Source organism: Cherax quadricarinatus, unplaced genomic scaffold (genome assembly GCF_038502225.1).
Source record: "Cherax quadricarinatus isolate ZL_2023a unplaced genomic scaffold, ASM3850222v1 Contig237, whole genome shotgun sequence".
Taxonomy (NCBI): Eukaryota; Metazoa; Arthropoda; class Malacostraca; order Decapoda; family Parastacidae; genus Cherax; species Cherax quadricarinatus.
In genome coordinates this window covers 119,984-142,500 of record NW_027195263.1, presented here as the reverse complement: position 1 = coordinate 142,500, position 22,517 = coordinate 119,984, and the positions used below count along the sequence as shown (strand labels likewise).

At 47.4% G+C, this 22,517-nt stretch overlaps 1 protein-coding gene across 1 annotated transcript; it reads left to right on the top strand.

Moving 5' to 3' along the window:
- The first annotated feature begins 5,299 nt into the window (after positions 1 to 5,299).
- On the top strand, positions 5,300 to 20,686 carry LOC128693516 (uncharacterized). The gene is made up of 3 exons (XM_053783229.2): positions 5,300 to 5,342; positions 10,811 to 10,973; positions 17,780 to 20,686. The coding sequence occupies exons 1-3, from the start codon at positions 5,340 to 5,342 to the stop codon at positions 18,244 to 18,246; spliced, it is 633 nt and encodes a 210-aa protein (XP_053639204.1). The 5' UTR covers positions 5,300 to 5,339; the 3' UTR covers positions 18,247 to 20,686.
- The last annotated feature ends 1,831 nt before the right edge of the window (positions 20,687 to 22,517 follow it).

Sequence of the window (22,517 nt, the reverse complement as noted above, 5' to 3'; positions counted from 1 at the left end):
TCCTACCTTCCTCCCTTCCTGGCCAGGCCACAGGGTGTATATCTCTCACTGTATGCACACTGTCTGTACACCGAGAGTCACAGGTCTCCCAGTGTCTACATGCTAAGAGTACATTGACGACCTTCGTGTAGGAGATAGGCTTTAAACCCCCTTGATTTACTTACCTCGTCTGTCAGCTGGGCTCACTCTGAGACAGTCTGGTGAGCTATGACCAGCTGTGAGTTCTTACATCTGTCTCAGCTGGTGGCAGGTCCTCAGCATCCTATAAACGCGAAGCTGAGAGTCAGCACGTGTCCTTAATTACCTCAGGAAAGGTGCTAGGCACATGTGTCGCGGGACATGGTTCTAAAACACCTGTTTTTGAGAAATGAGTAAGGCGACAGGTGGCTGAAACAGCTGTTACTGACAGCTGTGTCGTGTGGCCCATGGCAGGGTAATCCTTGGTAGGGGACAACATGGCAGGGATGACCCATGGCAGGGGTGACTCACGGTAGGGTATAGTATGGCATAGTAACCAATGGTAGGGTACAGCATGTCAGGGATAACCCATGGCAGGCTGCCACCATTGCGGAGTGCATCATGGCAGGAGTGACCCATGGCAGGGGTGACCCATGGCAGGGGTGACCCATGGCAGGGGTGACCCATGGTACGGGTGATCCATGGCAGGGGTGACCCATGGCACGGGTGATCCATGGCAGGGGTGACCCATGGCAGGGGTGACCCATAGCAGGGGTGACCCATGGCAGGGGTGATCCATGGCAGGGGTGACCCATGGCAGGGGTGACCCATGGCAGGGGTGACCCATGGCAGGGGTGACCCACTTCTAGTATAACCAGGCCTCAAACCAGATCAAAAGATCATATGAATGTTATTTAGGCACCGCTAATAAGGTGTCTGAGCACGTAACAGAGTAGCTAGGTGTATCTAGACAGTCAGTAGTTAGGAAGGTGTCAAGGGGCTGGGCAGGTAGTTCCTTAAGGTCGTTACCTAAGCCTTAACCTGATCCACAGACCAAATTACCTATTATCCCTACGACCTTGAGTCGTCTCAGCACCTGATGCTCGTTAGGTAGCCACGTTGTTGGTGACGTCACAGCTTGATGCCATTATGTTCTCTCTCACTTGATTGGAGCGTCTGTTGACCAGCCAATTAAGGTCATCGCATGATGATTAAGGGTCGTTAAGGGACTGCCTGTGAGTCCTGGAGTTGCAAGGTACCTAATTACCCTTCTCCTCACCCTTGAATACTTTGTTGTCTTGCAAGGAAGTAAGTAGGTGTTTGCAGTTGCAAGGTACCTAATTACTTAACATGAAGCCTCATTGCTTTCCCTAACCTCCTAATTACTTTCCTCTCCCATTTAACCACTCCCCCCACTTCCCTAATCACTTTCCCCTCCCACCTAACCACTCCTCCTCCTACCTAACCACTGTCCCCTTCCACCTAACCACTACCCCCACTTAACCACTACCCCCTCCCACATAACCACTTTCCCACCTATTTTCTTCCTAAATCTCAAGTTTTTTCTCTTATGTATTGAGAGAGAGAGTGGAAGGGGAGGGGAAGGGGAGGGGAAGGAGGGAGGGGAGGGGAAAAGACATGAGTGAGGGTAAGGGGAAAAAGAATGGAATGAGGAGAAGGAAGGGATGAGAGGATGAAGGAAGGAGGATGAAGGAAGAAGGATGAAGGCAGGAATATGAAGGTAGAAGGATGAAGGCAGGAGGATGAAGGCAGGAGGAAGAAGGAAGGAGGATGAAGGAAGAAGGATGAAGGCAGGAATATTAAGGTAGAAGGATGAAGGCAGGAGGATGAAGGAAGGAGGATGAAGGTAGGAGGATGAAGGCAAGAGGATGAAGGCAGGAGGATGAAGGTAGGAGGATGAAGGCAGGAGGATGAAGGTAGGAGGATGAAGGCAGGAGGATGAAGGAAGAAGGAGGAAGGTAGGAGGATGAAGGCAGGAGGATGAAGGAAGGAGGATGAAGGCAGGAGGACGAAGGCAGCAGGATGAAGGCAGCAGGATGAAGGCAGGAGGATGAAGGAAGGAGGATGAAGGAAGGAGGATGAAGGAAGCAAGATGAAGGCAGGAGGATGAAGGAAATAGGATGAATGCAGGAGGATGAAGGCAGCAGGATGAAGGCAGGAAGATGAAGGCAGGAGGATGAAGGCAGGAGGATGAATGCAGGAGGATGAAGGCAGCAGGATGAAGGCAGGAAGATGAAGGCAGCAGGATGAAGGTAGCAGGATGAAGGCAGGAGGATGAAGGAAGGAGGATGAAGGACGGAGGATGAAGGAAGGATGATGAAGGAAGCAGGATGAAGGCAGGAGGATGAAGGAAGGAGGATGAAGGAAGGAGGATGAAGGAAGGATGATGAAGGAAGCAGGATGAAGGCAAGAGGATGAAGGCAGGAGGACGAAGGCTGCAGGATGAAGGAAGGAAGATGAAGGCACGAGGATGCAGGAAGGAGGATGATGGAAGGAGGATGAAGGAACGAGGATGAAGGAAGGAGGATGAAGGAAGAAGGATGAAGGAAGCAGGATGAAGGCAGAAGGATGAAGGAAGGAGGATGAAGGAAGGAGGATGAAGGCAGGAGGATGAAGGCAGGAATATGAAGGCAGAAGCGTGAAGGCAGAAGGATGAAGGAAGGAGGATGAAGGAAGGAGGATGAAGGAAGGAGAATGAAGGCAGCAGGATGAAGGCAGCAGGATGAAAGAAGGAGGATGAAGGCAGGAAGGTGAAGGAAGGAGGTTCTAGGCAGCAGGATGAAGACAGGAGGATGAAGGAAGGAGGATGAAGGTAGAAGGATGAAAGCAGTAGGGAGGCTGCACACAGCATCTACCAATCACTGCAACACGAGTCGTGTGTAAATTTGTGGAGCATCTCATCATTTGCCTGTGAGTAGTGAGGTGACGTCCCTCGAAGGAAGGAAGGAAGGAAGGAAGGAAGGAAGAAGGGAAGGAAGGAAGGAAGGAAGGAAGGAAGGAAGGAAGCAAGGAAGGGAATAAGGAAGCAAGGGAAGCAGGAGGCAGGTTGAGAAAGGGAAGGAAGGGAAGGAAGGAAGAAGAAGGAAGGAAGGAAGGGGAGGGAAGAGGGAAGAAGGGAAGAAGGAAAGAAAGAAAGAAAGGAAGGAGGGAAGGAAGGAAGGAAGAATGGAGTGATGATGGAATGGAAGGAAGAATGAATGGAATGAATGAAGGAAGTGAATGAAGGAAGGGAATGGAATATAAGGAAAAGAATATGAAGGAAGATGGGGAATGGAATGAAGGCAAGTCGAACAATAAGGCGAATGAATGGAATGATGGGAATGAATGAATGAATGGAATGGAATTGATGGAATGATGAAGGAAAGGGAATGAATGAATGATGGAATGAATGATGGAATGAAGGAATGATGAAGATCGGAATGGAATGATGGAATGAATGGATCGAATGGAGGAAGAATGAAGGATGAATGGAATGATGGAAGGAAGGGAAGGATGATGGAAGGATGGAAGGAATGGAATGGGGAATGAGGGAAGGAATGGAATGAATGAATGAGGAAGGAATGGAATGAATGAATGAATGGAATAATGAATGGAATGAATGAATGGATGGGAATGGAATGAATGAATGAATGGAATGGATGGAATGAATGAATGAATGAAGGAAGGGAAGGAAGGAAGAGGAAGAAGGAAGGAAGGAGGAAGGAAGGGAAGGGAATAAAGGAGCTGGAATAAAGAAGAATGGAATGGAAGAGGAAAGAATGGGAATGGAAGGAAGGAATAATGGAAGGAAGGAAGGATTGGAATGAAGGAAATGGAATGGGGAGGAATGGAATGAATGGAATGAATGAAAGAATGAATGAATGGAGGAAGGAAGAATGGAATGGAATGGAAGGAGGAATGAATGAATGAATGAATGAATGAATGAATGAATGATGGCAAGAATGGAATGGAGGAAGCATTAAGTGGAATGAAGAACCGGAGAATGATAAATGAATTGGAATGAATGGAATGAAGGAAGAATGGATGGAATGATGGAATGGAAGAATGGAGGAAGGTAAGGAAGGAAGGAAGAATGGAAGGATGGAAGGAAGGAATGAAGGAAGGAAGGGAGGAGGGAAGGAGGGAAGGAAGGAGTAGAAGGAAGGAAGGAGGAAGGAAGGAAGGAAGGAGGGAAGGAAGGAAGGAGGGAAGGAAGTAAGGAAGGAAGGAAGGAAGGAAGGAGGGAAGGAAGGAAGGAAGGAAGGAGGGAAGGAAGGAAGGAAGGAAGGAGGAAAGGAAGATGGGAAGGAAAGAAGGAAGGAGGGAAGGAAGGAAGGAAGGAAGGAAAGAAGGAAGGAAGGAAGGAAGGAAGGAAGGGAGGAAGGACGGAAGGAAAAAGAAAGAAGGATGAAAGGTTTGACAGCAAACGAACAAGATGGTAGAAATACAGTCAAGCGATAGCTCCTGGTCTATAGAACATCAGGCGAACATTGCTCAGGTTAGGTTAGGTTGAGTTATACATACACACACACACACACACACACACACACACACACACACACACACACACACTCACACACATATATATATATATATATATATATATATATATATATATATATATATATACATATATATCAGCCAGCAGAAGCAGCAGGAGGCGATAATAACATCCCATCATATACAATAGGTTAATAAGAGTGTAAGACACAGGATGACAGACAAGATACAGGCCGCCATTACAAGGCTGGTTGAAGGTGATGGTATAATAACCCGGTGATCCTAGCTGTACTAACTTTATTGTTAAAAATCGACAAAAACGTGTTTCAAAGTAAGCAAGGTGTCATATGCTCTCTCTCTCTCTCTCTCTCTCTCTCTCTCACACACACACGTTAGGGCTTGATCCAAGGAGCTGACCAACCGCAGGTCCTCCCGCGTGTCAGAAAATAGATAAAGAAACCCTTATGAATGAAATGGATGTTGAGGAATTGGCAACACCTGCTGCGCTCTCTCTCTCTCTCTCTCTCTCTCTCTCTCTCTCTCTCTCTCTCTCTCTCTCTCTCTCTCTCTCTCTCTCTCACGTCTCAGTCACTTCATCCAAACTTCGTCACCACTTCGCTATTAATCTCCCTTGCCTCTCCTTTTCACACCCACCGTTCTCTCTGATTTACGAACACCCTAGCCATCACACGCACACATGAGAACACAGTCGCACAGCGAGACCCTAGTCCGACTGGGAAGAGGGCGAAGGTAAAGCCAAGGTCCTCGCCAACGTTCGGACATAGGCGCTGCCATGGTGACAGCCGCCATATTGAAATCATTCATTTCCTCTGAGCTGAGATCGTAGGCGTCAAGCACATCCCAGCCAGCATGGCAGCATCATGGTAATCACTGCCATACTCCCATACCCTGGGAGATTTATCCTCCTGTCTTCCATAAATTGTTAAATATCACTTTTCTTTTGTCAGTACAAAATGACATACGTGAGTAGTACAGGTGTGGTGGTATGAGGTGCAGGTGTGGTATGAGTGCAGGCGTGGTAGTACGAGGTGCAGGTGTAGCGGTATGAAGTGCAGGTGTGGTGGTATGATGTGCAGGTGTGATGGTATGCGGTGCAGGTGTGGTGGTATGAGGTGCAGGTGTGGTGGTATGAGGTGCAGGTGTGGTGGTATGAGGTGCAAGTGTGGTGGTATGAGGTGCAGGTGTGGTGGTATGAGGTGCAGGTGTGGTGGTATGAGGTGGTGTGGTAGTATGAGTGCAGGTGTGGTGGTATGAGGTGCAGGTGTGGTAGTATGAGTGCAGGTGTGGTGGTATGAGCGCAGGTGTGGTGGTATGAGGTGCAGGTGTGGTGGTATGAGCGCAGGTGTGGTGGCATGAAATACAGGTGTGGTGGTATGAAGCAGTAGTGGTATGAATTGCAGGTGTGGTGGTATGAGGTGCAGGTGTGGTATGAGGTTCAGGTGTGGTATGAGGTGCAGGTGTGGTATGAGTGCAGGCGTGGTGGTATGAGGTGCAGGTGTAGTGGTATGAAGTTCAGGTGTGGTGGTATGAGGTGCAAGTGTGGTGGTATGAGTGTTGATGTGGTGGTATGAGGTGTAGGTGTTGTGGTATGAGAGTTGGTGTGGTGGTATGAAGTGTAGGTGTGGTGGTATGAAGTGCAGGTGTGGTTGTATGTGGTGCAGGTGTGGTGGTGTGAAATGCAGGTGTGGTGGTATGAAGCAGGAGTAGTAGTATGAAGTGCAGGTGTCGTGGTATGAGGTGCAGGTGTGGTAGTATGATGTGCAGGTGTGGTGGTATGAGTGCAGGCGTGGTGGTATGAGGTACAGGTGTAGTGGTATGAAGTGCAGGTGTGGTGGTATGAGGTGCAGGTGTGGTGGTATGAGCGTTGATGTGGTGGTATGAAGTGCAGGTGTGGTGGTATGAGCGTTGGTGTGGTGGTATGAAGTGCAGGTGTGGTGGTATGAGCGTTGGTGGTGGTATGAAGTGCAGGTGTGGTGGTATGAGGTGCAGGTGTGGTGGTATGAGGGCAGGTGTGGGAGTATGAGGTGCAGGTGTGGTGGTATGAGTGCAGGTGTGGTGGCATGAAGTGCAGGTGTGGTGGTATAAGGTGTAGGTGTAATGGTATGAAGTGCAGGTGTGGTGGTATGAGCGCGGGTGTTGTGGTATGAGCGTTGGTGTTGTGGTATGAGTGCAGGTGTGGTGGTATGAGGTGCAGGTGTGGTAGTATGAGGTGCAGGTGTGGTAGTATGAGATGCAGGTGTGGTAGTATGAGGTGCAGATGTGGTAGTATGAGGTGCAGGTGTGGTATGAGGTGCAGGTGTAGTATGAGGTGCATATGTGGTAGTATGAGGTGCAGGTGTGGTAGTATGAGGTGCAGGTGTGGTAGTATGAGGTGCAGGTGTGGTAGTATGAGGTGCAGGTGTGGTAGTATGAGGTGCAGGTGTGGTGATACAATTAACACGTATGTAGCAAGATTGAACTGGATTGTATTCACCCAGCTATGTTTGCAGGGGTCGAGGCACAGGTCCTACCCCGATCGTACCTACTCCTGACCTCGCATATGATATTTCTGGTACCTGATACGGCTTATCTATGCTCTTATGTACGTACCAGGTGCCATATCTCTCTCCTATCTTAGAAATCAACATGCCCCTATTTACTCTAATTTTCCAAGTATTTTGTATGTTGTGAACAAGTCTCTCCCCCTGTCCCCTCTTCTAGTGATTTATAGCCCTCGGTTTCTCTACCAGTGTAGAATCTTGGGAGTGTGGGCTCCGTGCTGGAGCTGCGTCCTCCAGGATGGGACTATCGTACGTGGTGAGAAATGTGTTCTTAGAAAAAGAGAGACAATAGCAGCCAAGTTTCGCCCACACAGTGAGCTTTATTAAGTCACAAAGAGATCTGACTCGATTTTGACCTGATAAAACCCACTTTGTGGGTTCTATTCCATGGTGTCGGTATTTTACGATGTTTCTCCCGGCGAAGCGTTTTTAATCAGTGTTTCTTCAGGTTACTGAAAGCAGTAATTATGTTAGGTGGTGTAACCTAAGCCACTGAAGCAACCTGCTTCAGATGAAATTCTGGCGATGTGGTTGGTGTGAAATGCTCACTCCCAGATCTTTCTCCTTGCATGTTGTCTGCAGCATCTCTCCTCCCGGGTCATACTCCTTGTCCGGTCTTCTCGCTTCCCCTCCTCTTTTCATTACTTTGCACTTCTCTGGACTGAAACTAAGTGGCCATCGTCTTGGTCATGTTTACATCCTGTTTAAGTCACGTTCTCTTCGCGTGTTCTTTCTTTCTTTCAACGCACCGGCAGTATCCCACCGAGGCGGGGTGGCCCAAAAAGACAAACGAAAGTTTCTCCTTTTAAATTTAGTAATATATACAGGAGAAGGGGTTACTAGCCCCTTGCTCCCGGCATTTTAGTCGCCTCTTACAACACGCATGGCTTACGGAGGAAGAATTCTGTTCCACTTCCCCATGGAAATAAGAGGAAATAAACAAGAACAAGAACTAGAAAGAAAATAGAAGAAAACTCAGAGGGGTGTGTATATATATATGCTTGTACATGTATGTGTAGTGTGACCTAAGTGTAAGTAGAAGTAGCAAGATGTACCTGAAATCTTACATGTTTATGAGACAGAAAAAGGGACAACAGCAATCCTACCATCACATAAAACAATCACTTCTGTACTAAAATTTCGCATCCAGATGCAGCTTCCTCTGGCGAGTGTACACAGCATCACTGTTCTTAGCAGTGATTCCTCTTTGTGATAATTAATAATAATAATAATAATAATAATAATAATAATAATAATAATAATAATAATAATAATAATAATAATCATTTCGGGGAAATTAGGTCAAATTAGGTCCGTGGCCTGGAAGACAACGCTCTCGCTTCACACGCTGAGTATCCGTAGTTCGATCTCCAGCAAGAGTGGAAACTTTGGGATTGTTTCCTTACACCTGCTGTCCATGTTCACCTAGTAAGCAAGTAGGTGCCTAAGTGTTAGCCGACTGGTGTGGGTGGCATCCTGGGGGAAGACAGGATTGAAGACCACACTGGAAATAAAACAGTCCTTCGATGACCCACTGACTTTCTTGGGTTATCCTGGATGGCTCACCCTCTTAACATGGTCTTGTGTGATTTCGATCCAGTTAATTTCTGGTGTTGCATCAGAAAAAGTTGATGGATACAACTCACGATACCGTGGCTGGTACCTTTCACAAATAACATTTTCCAGAGGGAACTCTAGACGAGGCTTCGGTCTGTCCAAGAAGGACCGAACCATCTACAGTTTCGTGTTATAACCTTGTCTGTCTCTCTAGTACAGTATTGGAGACACCACAACTGGAAGTAGATCTATGTTGACTTAACCTCCCTCTTATCCCACGATATCTTCTCCAGGAGTACCCCATCTCACACCCTCTTATCCCACGATATCTTCTCCAGGAGTACCCCATCTCACACCCTCTTATCCAACGATATCTTCTCCAGGAGTACCCCATCTCACTCCCTCTTATCCCACGATATCTTCTCCAGGAGTACCCCATCTCACTCCCTCTTATCCCACGATATCTTCTCCAGGAGTACCCCATCTCACTCCCTCTTATCCCACGATATCTTCTCCAGGAGTACCCCATCTCACTCCGTCTCATCCCACGATATCTTCTCCAGGAGTACCCCATCTCACTCCCTCTTATCCCACGATATCTTCTCCAGGAGTACCCCATCTCACTCCCTCTCATCCCACGATATCTTCTCCAGGAGTACCCCATCTCACTCCCTCTTATCCCACGATATCTTCTCCAGGAGTACCCCATCTCACACCCTCTTATCCCACGATATCTTCTCCAGGAGTACCCCATCTCACTCCCTCTTATCCCACGATATCTTCTCCAGGAGTACCCCATCTCACTCCCTCTTATCCCACGATATCTTCTCCAGGAGTACCCCATCTCACTCCGTCTCATCCCACGATATCTTCTCCAGGAGTACCCCATCTCACTCCGTCTCATCCCACGATATCTTCTCCAGGAGTACCCCATCTCACTCCCTCTTATCCCACGATATCTTCTCCAGGAGTACCCCATCTCACTCCCTCTCATCCCACGATATCTTCTCCAGGAGTACCCCATCTCACTCCCTCTTATCCCACGATATCTTCTCCAGGAGTACCCCATCTCACACCCTCTTATCCCACGATATCTTCTCCAGGAGTACCCCATCTCACTCCCTCTTATCCCACGATATCTTCTCCAGGAGTACCCCATCTCACTCCCTCTTATCCCACGATATCTTCTCCAGGAGTACCCCATCTCACTCCGTCTCATCCCACGATATCTTCTCCAGGAGTACCCCATCTCACTCCCTCTTATCCCACGATATCTTCTCCAGGAGTACCCCATCTCACTCCCTCTCATCCCACAATATCTTCTCCAGGAGTACCCCATCTCACTCCCTCTTATCCCACGATATCTTCTCCAGGAGTACCCCATCTCACTCCCTCTTATCCCACGATATCTTCTCCAGGAGTACCCCATCTCACTCCCTCTCATCCCACGATATCTTCTCCAGGAGTACCCCATCTCACTCCCTCTCATCCCACGATATCTTCTCCAGGAGTACCCCATCTCACTCCCTCTTATCCCACGATATCTTCTCCAGGAGTACCCCATCTCACACCCTCTTATCCCACGATATCTTCTCCAGGAGTACCCCATCTCACTCCCTCTCATCCCACGATATCTTCTCCAGGAGTACCCCATCTCACACCCTCTCATCCCACGATATCTTCTCCAGGAGTACCCCATCTCACACCCTCTCATCCCACGATATCTTCTCCAGGAGTACCCCATCTCACTCCGTCTCATCCCACGATATCTTCTCCAGAAGTACCCCATCTCACACCCTCTCATCCCACGATATCTTCTCCAGGAGTACCCCATCTCACACCCTCTCATACCACGATATCTTCTCCAGGAGTACCCCATCTCACTCCCTCTCATCCCACGATATCTTCTCCAGAAGTACCCCATCTCACACCCTCTCATCCCACGATATCTTCTCCAGGAGTACCCCATCTCACACCCTCTCATACCACGATATCTTCTCCAGGAGTACCCCATCTCACTCCCTCTCATCCCACGATATCTTCTCCAGGAGTACCCCATCTCACTCCGTCTCATCCCACGATATCTTCTCCAGAAGTACCCCATCTCACACCCTCTCATCCCACGATATCTTCTCCAGGAGTACCGTACCATCTCACACCCTCTCATACCGCGATATCTTCTCCAGGAGTACCCCATCTCACACCCTCTCATACCACGATATCTTCTCCTACAGGAGGCGTACCGCTACTGGGTGTGTTCGCAGCTCTTCCCTTACTACGTCGACGGCACTAGGGTTAAACCTTGCCGACGTTTCTGCCACGAGGTAGAGCAGAAGTGCCCTTACTTCCTCCCGAAGGCCAAGCCTGTGGCCGGGGAACCTACCTTCCTGTGTCAGGGTAACTCAAACACCATTCAACTCTCTCTAGCATGATTCACTTGTTTATCTTATTCTCACGGTACCTGGCTTGTTACACTTACCTTATTGTCACGGTGCCTAGCTTGTTATACATAACTTACTGTCACGGTAGCTGGCTTGTTATACTTTCCTTATTGTCACGGCACCTAGCTTGTTACACGTTCCTTACTGTCACGGTACCTAGCATGTTACACTTACCTCATTGTCACAGTAGCTGGCTTGTTACACATATCTTATTGTCACGGTAGCTCGCTTGTTACACTTTCCTTATTGTCACGGTAGCTGGTTTGTTACACTTACCTTATTGTCACGGTAGCTGGCTTGTTACCCTTACATTATTGTCACGGTAGCTGGCTTGTTACACTTACATTATTGTCACGGTAGCTGGTTGCTACCCTTACATTACTGTCACGGTAGCTGGCATGTTACACTTATATTATTGTCACGGTAGCTGGCTTGTTACACTTACATTATTGTCACGGTAGCTGGTTGCTACCCTTACATTATTGTCACGGTAGCTGGCTTGTTACACTTGTATTATTGTCACGGTAACTGACTTGCTACCCTTACATTATTGTCACGGTAGCTGGCTTGTTACCCTTACATTATTGTCACGGTAGCTGGCTTGTTACACTTGTATTATTGTCACGGTAACTGGCTTGCTACCCTTACATTATTGTCACGGTAGCTAGCTTGCTACACTTACATTATTGTCACGGTAGCTGGCTTGTTACACTTGTATTATTGTCACGGTAACTGGCTTGCTACACTTACATTATTGTCACGGTAGCTGGCTTGTTACCGTTACATTATTGTCACGGTAGCTGGCTTGTTACACTTGTATTATTGTCACGGTAACTGGCTTGCTACACTTACATTATTGTCACGGTAGCTGGCTTGCTACCCTTACAGTATTGTCACGGTAGCTGGCTTGTTACACTTGTATTATTGTCACGGTAACTGGCTTGCTACCCTTACATTATTGTCACGGTAGCTGGCTTGCTACCCTTACAGTATTGTCACGGTAGCTGGCTTGTTACCCTTACATTATTTTCACGGTAGCTGGCTTGTTACACTTGTATTATTGTCACGGTAGCTAGCTTGCAACCCTTACATTATTGTCACGGTAGCTGGCTTGTTACCCTTACATTATTGTCACGGTAGCTGGCTTGTTACCCTTACATTATTGTCACGGTAGCTGGCTTGTTACCCTTACATTATTGTCACGGTAGCTGGCTTGCTACCCTTACATTATTGTCACGGTAGCTGGCTTGCTACCCTTACATTATTGTCACGGTAGCTGGCTTGTTACCCTTACATTATTGTCACGGTAGCTGGCTTGTTACCCTTACATTATTGTCACGGTAGCTGGCTTGTTACCCTTACATTATTGTCACGGTAACTGGCTTGCTACCCTTACATTATTGTCACGGTAGCTAGCTTGCTACCCTTACATTATTGTCACGGTAGCTGGCTTGTTACCCTTACATTATTGTCACGGTAGCTAGCTTGTTACCCTTACATTATTGTCACGGTAGCTGGCTTGCTACCCTTACATTATTGTCACGGTAACTGGCTTGTTACCCTTACATTATTGTCACGGTAGCTGGCTTGTTACCCTTACATTATTGTCACGGTAGCTGGCTTGTTACACTTGTATTATTGTCACGGTAGCTGGCTTGCTACACTTACATTATTGTCACGGTAGCTGGCTTGTTACCCTTACATTATTGTCACGGTAGCTGGCTTGCTACCCTTACATTATTGTCACGGTAACTGGCTTGTTACCCTTACATTATTGTCAGGGTAGCTGGCTTGTTACCCTTACATTATTGTCACGGTAGCTGGCTTGTTACACTTGTATTATTGTCACGGTAGCTGGCTTGCTACACTTACATTATTGCCACGGTAGCTTGCTTGCTACACTTACATTATTGTCACGGTAACTGGCTTGTTACCCTTACATTATTGTCACGGTAGCTGGCTTGTTACCCTTACATTATTGTCACGGTAGCTGGCTTGTTACACTTGTATTATTGTCACGGTAGCTGGCTTGCTACACTTACATTATTGTCACGGTAGCTGGCTTGCTACACTTACATTATTGCCACGGTAGCTGGCTTGCTACACTTACATTATTGTCACGGTAGCTGGCTTGCTACCCTTACATTATTGTCACGGTAGCTGGCTTGCTACCCTTACATTATTGCCACGGTAGCTGGCTTGCTACGCTTACATTATTGTCACGGTAGCTGGCTTGCTACGCTTACATTATTGTCACGGTAGCTGGCTTCCTACCCTTACATTATTGTCACGGTAGCTGGCTTGCTACCCTTACATTATTGTCACGGTAGCTGGCTTGCTACGCTTACATTATTGTCACGGTAGCTGGCTTGCTACCCTTACATTATTGTCACGGTAGCTGGCTTGCTACGCTTACATTATTGCCACGGTAGCTGGCTTGCTACACTTACATTATTGTCACGGTAACTGGCTTGCTACCCTTACATTATTGTCACGGTAGCTGGCTTGCTACCCTTACATTATTGTCACGGTAGCTGGCTTCCTACCCTTACATTATTGTCACGGTAGCTGGCTTGCTACCCTTACATTATTGTCACGGTAGCTGGCTTGCTACCCTTACATTATTGTCACGGTAGCTGGCTTGCTACCCTTACATTATTGTCACTGTAGCTGGCTTCCTACTCTTACATTATTGTCACGGTAGCTGGCTTGCTACACTTACATTATTGTCACGGTAGTTGGCATGTTACACTTACCTTATCGTTCCTACTTTATTATCACGGCAGCTAGCCCCTTATTATGACGGTAACTGACGTGATACACCTACAATATTATGACGGTAGCTGGCATGATACATCTACACTATTATCACGGTAGCTGGCATGATACATCTACACTATTATCACGGTAAGTATGTTTTTGTTGGTTGATGTAGGTTAATGCATGGTTATAAAACGATACCCTTATTACACTATGTAAATCAAGATAATATATATATATATATATATATATATATATATATATATATATATATATATATATATATATATATATATATATATATATATATATATATATATATATATATATAACATTCTATGAAAGACATTGGTATATAGTCTTTAACCGCAGATTATAGCTCAGGGTCGGGACCAGTAGCTGGAGCTCGATTCTCAAAGGTACAACTGCTAAATCTAGACCAATATCATATTGAAAAGTACTTGTGTTGTGGGGGATCGATCCTCCGGTCACTAGTAGCAGGTGTGTAGACGTGGACACAGGTGTGTAGACGTGGACACAGGTGTGTAGACGTGGACACAGGTGTGTAGACACCTGCGCAGTAACTATGAATATAATGAAGAAAGATTTATTAAATGTTTGTGAAGGATGACGAAGGATGGAAGGAGAGATAGATGAGGGGCGAGGAGAGATAGAAAGGGAAGGGGATGAGGAACAGGAGGGGAGGAAGTATAAAATTGGTAGAAGGAGGGAGGAGAGATAGGAGGAGGATAGGGAGAGAGGAGAGATAAGAGGAGGATAGAGAGGGAGGAAGGATAGAAGGAATAGAAGGGGGGAGAGGAGTAGAGAACCTGACTTATCACCTTTATCATGCCTCTTCTATACACCCCTGATATTTACTCTCTCTCTCTCTCTCTCTCTCTCTCTCTCTCTCTCTCTCTCTCTCTCTCTCTCTCTCTCTCTCTCTCTCTCTCTCTCAAACAGGCGTTCTCATTGAAGAAATGGGTAACACTGCAACATTAGAGTCCAGCAGTGTACACCAACGGGTACTGGACAACAGACACACAATACAGAAAGAGGTGAAAAACATTTGACGGAGCTGGATACAACAAAGACAACGGGACCAGTCAAGGTGGATTCTGCCAGAATGAGCAGAGACTGTCTGAACCACTAGTTGAAGTTTATACTAGCCTCGCTGATGACTGGCCTCACTGATGACTGGCCTCACTGATGACTGGCCTCACTGACTGGGGTTCATGCTGGCCTCACTGACTGAGCCTCATGCTGGCCTCACTGATGACTGGCCTCACTGATGACTGGCCTCACTGACTGAGCCTCATGCTGGCCTCACTGATGACTGGCCTCACTGATGACTGGCCTCACTGATGACTGGCCTCACTGACTGGGGTTCATGCTGGCCTCACTGACTGAGCCTCATGCTGGCCTCGCTGATGACTGGCCTCACTGATGACTGGCCTCACTGACTGGGGTTCATGCTGGCCTCACTGACTGAGCCTCATGCTGGCCTCACTGATGACTGGCCTCACTGACTGAGCCTCATGCTGGCCTCACTGATGACTGGCCTCACTGACTGAGCCTCATGCTGGCCTCACTGACTGAGCCTCATGCTGGCCTCATTGATGACTGGCCTCACTGACTGAGCCTCATGCTGGCCTCACTGATGACTGGCCTCACTGACTGAGCCTCATGCTGGCCTCACTGATGACTGGCCTCACTGACTGGGGTTCATGCTGGCCTCACTGATGACTGGCCTCACTGACTGAGCCTCATGCTGGCCTCACTGATGACTGGCCTCACTGACTGAGCCTCATGCTGGCCTCACTGATGACTGGCCTCACTGACTGAGCCTCATGCTGGCCTCACTGATGACTGGCCTCACTGACTGGGGTTCATGCTGGCCTCACTGATAACTGTCCTCACTGACTGAGGCTCATACTGGCCTCACTGATAACTGTCCTCACTGACTGAGCCTCATACTGGCCTCACTGGTAACTGTCCTCACTGACTGAGCCTTATACTGGCCTCACTGATAACTGTCCTCACTGACTGAGCCTCATACTGGCCTCACTGATGACTGTCCTCACTGACTGAGCCTCATACTGGCCTCACTGATAACTGTCCTCACTGACTGAGCCTCATACTGGCCTCACTGATAACTGTCCTCACTGACTGAGCCTCATACTGGCCTCACTGATAACTGTCCTCACTGACTGAGCCTCATGCTGGCCTCACTGATGACTGGCCTCACTGACTGAGCCTCATGCTGGCCTCACTGATGACTGGCCTCACTGACTGAGCCTCATGCTGGCCTCACTGATGACTGGCCTCACTGACTGAGCCTCATGCTGGCCTCACTGATGACTGGCCTCACTGACTGAGCCTCATGCTGGCCTCACTGATAACTGTCCTCACTGACTGAGCCTCATGCTGGCCTCACTGATGACTGGCCTCACTGACTGAGCCTCATGCTGGCCTCACTGATGACTGGCCTCACTGACTGAGCCTCATGCTGGCCTCACTGATAACTGTCCTCACTGACTGAGCCTCATGCTGGCCTCACTGATGACTGTCCTCACTGACTGAGCCTCATGCTGGCCTCACTGATGACTGTCCTCACTGACTGAGCCTCATGCTGGCCTCACTGATAACTGTCCTCACTGACTGAGCCTCATGCTGGCCTCACTGATGACTGTCCTCACTGACTGAGCCTCATGCTGGCCTCACTGATGACTGGCCTCACTGACTGAGCCTCATGCTGGCCTCACTGATGACTGGCCTCACTGACTGAGCCTCATACTGGCCTCACTGATGACTGGCTTCACTGACTGAGCCTCATGCTGGCCTCACTGATGACTGGCCTCACTGACTGAGCCTCATGCTGGCCTCACTGATGACTGGCCTCACTGACTGAGCCTCATGCTGGCCTCACTGATGACTGTCCTCACTGACTGGGGTTCATGCTGGCCTCACTGATCACTGGCTTCACTGACTGAGCCTCATGCTGGCCTCACTGATGACTGGCCTCACTGACTGAGCCTCATGCTGGCCTCACTGAGCCTTATACTGGCCTCACTGATAACTGTCCTCACTGACTGAGCCTCATACTGTCCTCACTGATAACTGTCCTCACTGACTGAGCCTCATACTGTCCTCACTGATAACTGTCCTCACTGATAACTGTCCTCACTGACTGAGCCTCATACTGTCCTCACTGATAACTGTCCTCACTGACTGAGCCTCATGCTGGCCTCACTGATAACTGTCCTCACTGACTGAGCCTCATGCTGGCCTCACTGATGACTGGCCTCACTGACTGAGCCTCATACTGGCCTCACTGATGACTGGCCTCACTGACTGAGCCTCATACTGGCCTCACTGACTGAGCCTTATACTGGCCTCACTGATAACTGTCCTCACTGACTGAGCCTCATACTGTCCTCACTGATAACTGTCCTCACTGACTGAGCCTCATACTGGCCTCACTGATGACTGGCCTCACTGATAACTGTCCTCACTGACTGAGCCTCATACTGGCCTCACTGACCGAAAAGAGAAAATGATGAGAGGAAACTCAAGGTGTCAACAAGAGGGTAATGTTAGATGGTAAAAATGACGAGGTTGCTCTCAATTAGAATTAATAATCTGTCTTAAGAAACAGAACGAGAACTTGGATCTGAAGACATTCTGTCAGTACACTATAAAAATCATTTGTCTGCACTGGTTCAATTCTTTATTTTGCTTCTGATGTTGAATCAGTTTTATCAGTATCTTAAGAAACAGAGACCAATTCTATTGTTCTAAGGTCTTTCATGGGTTACAGCAGACCATTTATCAGTTTTGTGAATTATCTTATTGTAAGTAATCTCTGTAAATTTTATATATGCACTTAGTGCATCGAGCAGATCCTGAATGACAGAACCAGGAAGATTTTTAGTTGTTACAGTGACTGCTTACATCTGAGGTGATCTGCGGGAAGACTAATTCAGCTTTGACCTCTTTCAGACCCGAAGATTAGGGAGCTGGAGGAGCAGGATTCATCCTACGGTCCTGACTCCTGCTGCTACCACACCTGCCCTCCTCACCAGGTGCTGGGATACGTCAAGGAGGTGCCAGAACACCAGCCCCTTCCAGCCCTCTGTTCCACTTGCCCCACCACCACCACCGCCACCACCACCACCACCACCACCACAACCACCACCACCAGCTCCACCAGTGGTGACAGCACTTCCCCATCGCCCATCCCTCCACACCCATCAAACAACCATAAGGCCAATCACTTACAGTGTCTTTCAGCCAGCGATGCCGACTCATGTTTACTGCAGTCAGCCCCTAGCCCCGTACCTTCCTTACGCAGTGCTGGCTCCACAACAGTTATACCCAGAAAACAATGTTGGACTCGAGTAACGTTATATATAATATTGTTATATTTAGTGCGATCTCGCGTATTGCTGCCCAGAGGGTTCACCTAGTGTATGGCGTCCAGTTCGTGTGTGTGTGGGCGTGGGTGTGTGGGCGTGGGTGTGTGGGCTTGGGTGCGTGGGCGTGGGTGTGTGGGCTTGGGTGTGGTGTGTATGTGCGTTTACTGTGTGTTACGGCCCCTTACTCCTCCTTATCCTCCTGTTACCGTTGAACCAGCGCCTTTCTTTTGACGAGTCAGTATCCCCTTGTGACGAGTCAGTATTCCCCATCTGTGACGAGTCAATATCCCCCTGTGACGAGTCAGAATCCTCCCTGTGACGAGTCAGTATCCCCCTGTGACAAGTCAGTATTCCCCATCTGTGACGAGTCAATATCCCCCTGTGACGAGTCAGTATCCCCCTTCGGTTAGTTAATACCTTTGCTGAATCAACGTTTCCTCTATCACTGACATCCCCCATCAGTGTCACCTCATCAATATCGCCATCAACGTCATCCCGTCACTGACGCCTCAATAACGTATACTTCCAGCATGACTCAGTGATGCAAATGAGGAAAGTAACCGTGACCTGTCCTCCTTCCCCCAACTCCCCCTCCCCCTCCTCCCTCCCCCCCTACTCCCCCTCCACCACTCCCTCTCCTCCCCCAACCAACCCATTTAGATGGTGCGGGAATTTCGTATTTGCTACATACACGAGAGTAAGAGAGAGAGAGAGAGAGAGAGAGAGAGAGAGAGAGAGAGAGAGAGAGAGAACAAGTAAAACATATCGTACTGAGGCTACCAGACACTCATACACTGTGCACTGTAACTGATAACATCCAAGTTCTTCTTGCCACGACCTGATCAAGAATTTAAACTTTTTCGTGTCTTATAATTAACGGAATCATGCAGCTCCTTGGCCGGGCAGTGGCACCGAGGCAGTGATCGGGTGCCAGGCACTCACTCCACCCTTAAAAAAAAAAAGTAGGGTCAACACACTGAACAATAGTGCCTGGTTGCACAAGGAACCTGACTTTTCACGCCAGTGGTTACTTGGGTATTAGTGAGAAGGACTTCAGAATTTAGGTCAATCAGTGCGTTCTAGAAGGATTGACTCAGCAAGATAGAAGAGGAGAGACGGCAGCATCAGCAGCATCACCGACCCTGGGCACTGAAGACTCAACAACATAGTGTGTATATTCTGCATGATGGTTCCTCACCCTCGGGCGGTCCCCAAATTCCCCAAAATTCAGCCTCACTCTCGCCTCCCAGTATTTGTTATACTCCCAGATATATTTTTAGAATCATAGCTGTGTTGGATAACTATATTAAATGGAAAACAAAAGGGGGAGAATATACCAAAAGGTTCGCTAAAAGTAACTAAACAAGGTTGAGGGAACCGCTAACATACCAACCACAAGGTACGTGCTATAAAGTTCTGTCGACTATACGCACACGTTATATCTCTCACTAGATATAGAATTGTGGCGATTTATATTTAACTATTTTTCCTAAAACATATACTGTATAAGCTATATAATATTTTTGATAGATTCTTCCGCGAAGAAGCTATTGACTCTCCTCCAGTCTCTGTTTACAACTCAGAATTAGCGAAGGTTCCACAATCCTGATGTGACCTTGGGAAGAACAAGATTTTGGGTAATTTTAAGGTATTGATTAAGTATTTTGTTTCATGTTTTGCCCTCATCATCAAATGTATTTATTAAAGAAAATCTGTTTTGGTGTCTTAATATGCATAAGTTGGGGTTTCTATGGAAGATAAAGAAAACATTCCTAGCTTTTTTGATGAGTTGGTTCGTCATGTTCCACAGGACAGTCTTGGGCAGAGTCTTCAGGCTATTGTCTTATATTTGGGTCTTTAAGTAATAGTCCTCCTTCTGAGTCCTCTCTCTCTCTCTCTCGTATAGAATATAGTTTAACGTCGTGCTCTCTTTTTCTCCATGCCCTTCTCATATATTCAATGATTTAACGCCAGTTTTCCTTCTGTATCTTGGACGATGATGGCCTTGGGTCCTGGGTATTTTGTAAGTCTTCTTAATTAATTCTAAAGAGGGGAAAATCCACGACTGCCCTGGAGGCTGGACTAGTAACTCGGAGCCAGACGCAGCAGGTTGGTCCTGCACTGTGTACATGGCCTCTAGTCAGCTGAGATTTGTAAACAAACCCTGCAGTCAGCTGATTTTTGTAAACAAAGTCTGCAGTCAGCTGTTGCAATGTAAACACGCCTTCTAGTTAAGCAAAGTAATCCCGGGTAGATGTTATTTTTTTTATTTCCATTATTTAAACATTTGTCTTGTTACCTCTAATCTTATTGTTTCACTTAAACATAACTTTTCGATTATTTTATTAAAATGTGATTTAGAAGTTTACTCACAAAATCTATCTTTTAAGTAAATCGCACACACACACACACACACACACACACACACACACACACACACACACACACACACACACACACACACACACACACACACACACACACACACACAACACTGCATCATCATCATACACGCCATCATCATAATTTGTATCATTATTATTCTCATTATGTTCATCATTATTTCCATCATTAGTAAGTCGACAATGATTATCATCATCATCATTATCGTCACTGTCATCATTATCAATAATAAGCTCATCACTATCACAACACCATCACCATCATATGGGGATGGAGTGGGATGGAGTGAGATGGAGTGAGATGGGAGGGATGGAAAGGGATAGAGTGGGATGGAGCGGGATGGACTAGAAACTCCTTCACCTCCTGCTATCCCACTTCACATCACTTAAACTCCACTTAATCAGTATTTAAAATATCAGGGAAATTATATTGGGAAAATAATATATAACTATGTAAGGAAACACGATTATTTCCTACGCTAATTAATATAGTACAGAAACTGTACACTTAAGTGGCTAAATACCACTTAGACGCGGCACAGCAACTTATGTATCGCTATACGGAAGGTTATAACCACGACCTGTTACACTGATGCAGGTCCGGGACTGAAGTTTATAGACAACTAAGTGAACTTACAGATAGTCCACTTGGGAAGGTTTGCCTTAGTAGTGTCCACTTGGGAAGGTTTACCTTAGCAGTGTCCACTTGGGAAGGTTTACCTTAGCAGTGTCCACTTGGGAAGGTTTACCTTAGCAGTGTCCACTTGGGAAGGTTTGCCTTAGTAGTGTCCACTTGGGAAGGTTTGCCTTAGCAGTGTCCACTTGGGAAGGTTTGCCTTAGCAGTGTCCACTTGGGAAGGTTTGCCTTAGCAGTGTCCACTTGGGAAGGTTTGCCTTAGTAGTGTCCACTTGGGAAGGTTTGCCTTAGCAGTGTCCACTTGGGAAGGTTTGCCTTAGCAGTGTCCACTTGGGAAGGTTTGCCTTAACAATGTCCACTTGGGAAGGTTTGCCTTAGCAGTGTCCACTTGGGAAGGTTTGCCTTAACAATGTCCACTTGGGAAGGTTTGCCTTAACAATGTCCACTTGGGAAGGTTTACCTTAGCAGTGTGTCCACTTGGGAAGGTTTGCCTTAGCAGTGTCCACTTGAGAAGGTTTGCCTTAACAATGTCCACTTGGGAAGGTTTACCTTAACAATGTCCACTTGGGAAGGTTTGCCTTAGCAGTGTCCACTTGGGAAGGTTTGCCTTAACAATGTCCACTTGGGAAGGTTTACCTTAGCAGTGTGTCCACTTGGGAAGGTTTGCCTTAGCAGTGTCCACTTGGGAAGGTTTACCTTAGCAGTGTCCACTTGGGAAGGTTTGCCTTAACAATGTCCACTTGGGAAGGTTTACCTTAACAATGTCCACTTGGGAAGGTTTGCCTTAGCAGTGTCCACTTGGGAAGGTTTGCCTTAACAATGTCCACTTGGGAAGGTTTACCTTAGCAGTGTGTCCACTTGGGAAGGTTTGCCTTAGCAGTGTCCACTTGGGAAGGTTTACCTTAGCAGTGTCCACTTGGGAAGGTTTACCTTAACAATGTCCACTTGGGAAGGTTTACCTTAGCAGTGTCCACTTGGGAAGGTTTGCCTTAGCAGTGTCCACTTGGGAAGGTTTGCCTTAGCAGTGTCCACTTGGGAAGGTTTGCCTTAGCAGTGTCCACTTGGGAAGGTTTGCCTTAGCAGTGTCCACTTGGGAAGGTTTGCCTTAGCAGTGTCCACTTGGGAAGGTTTGCCTTAGCAGTGTCCACTTGGGAAGGTTTACCTTAGCAGTGTCCACTTGGGAAGGTTTGCCTTAGCAGTGTCCACTTGGGAAGGTTTGCCTTAGCAGTGTCCACTTGGGAAGGTTTACCTTAACAATGTCCACTTGGGAAGGTTTGCCTTAG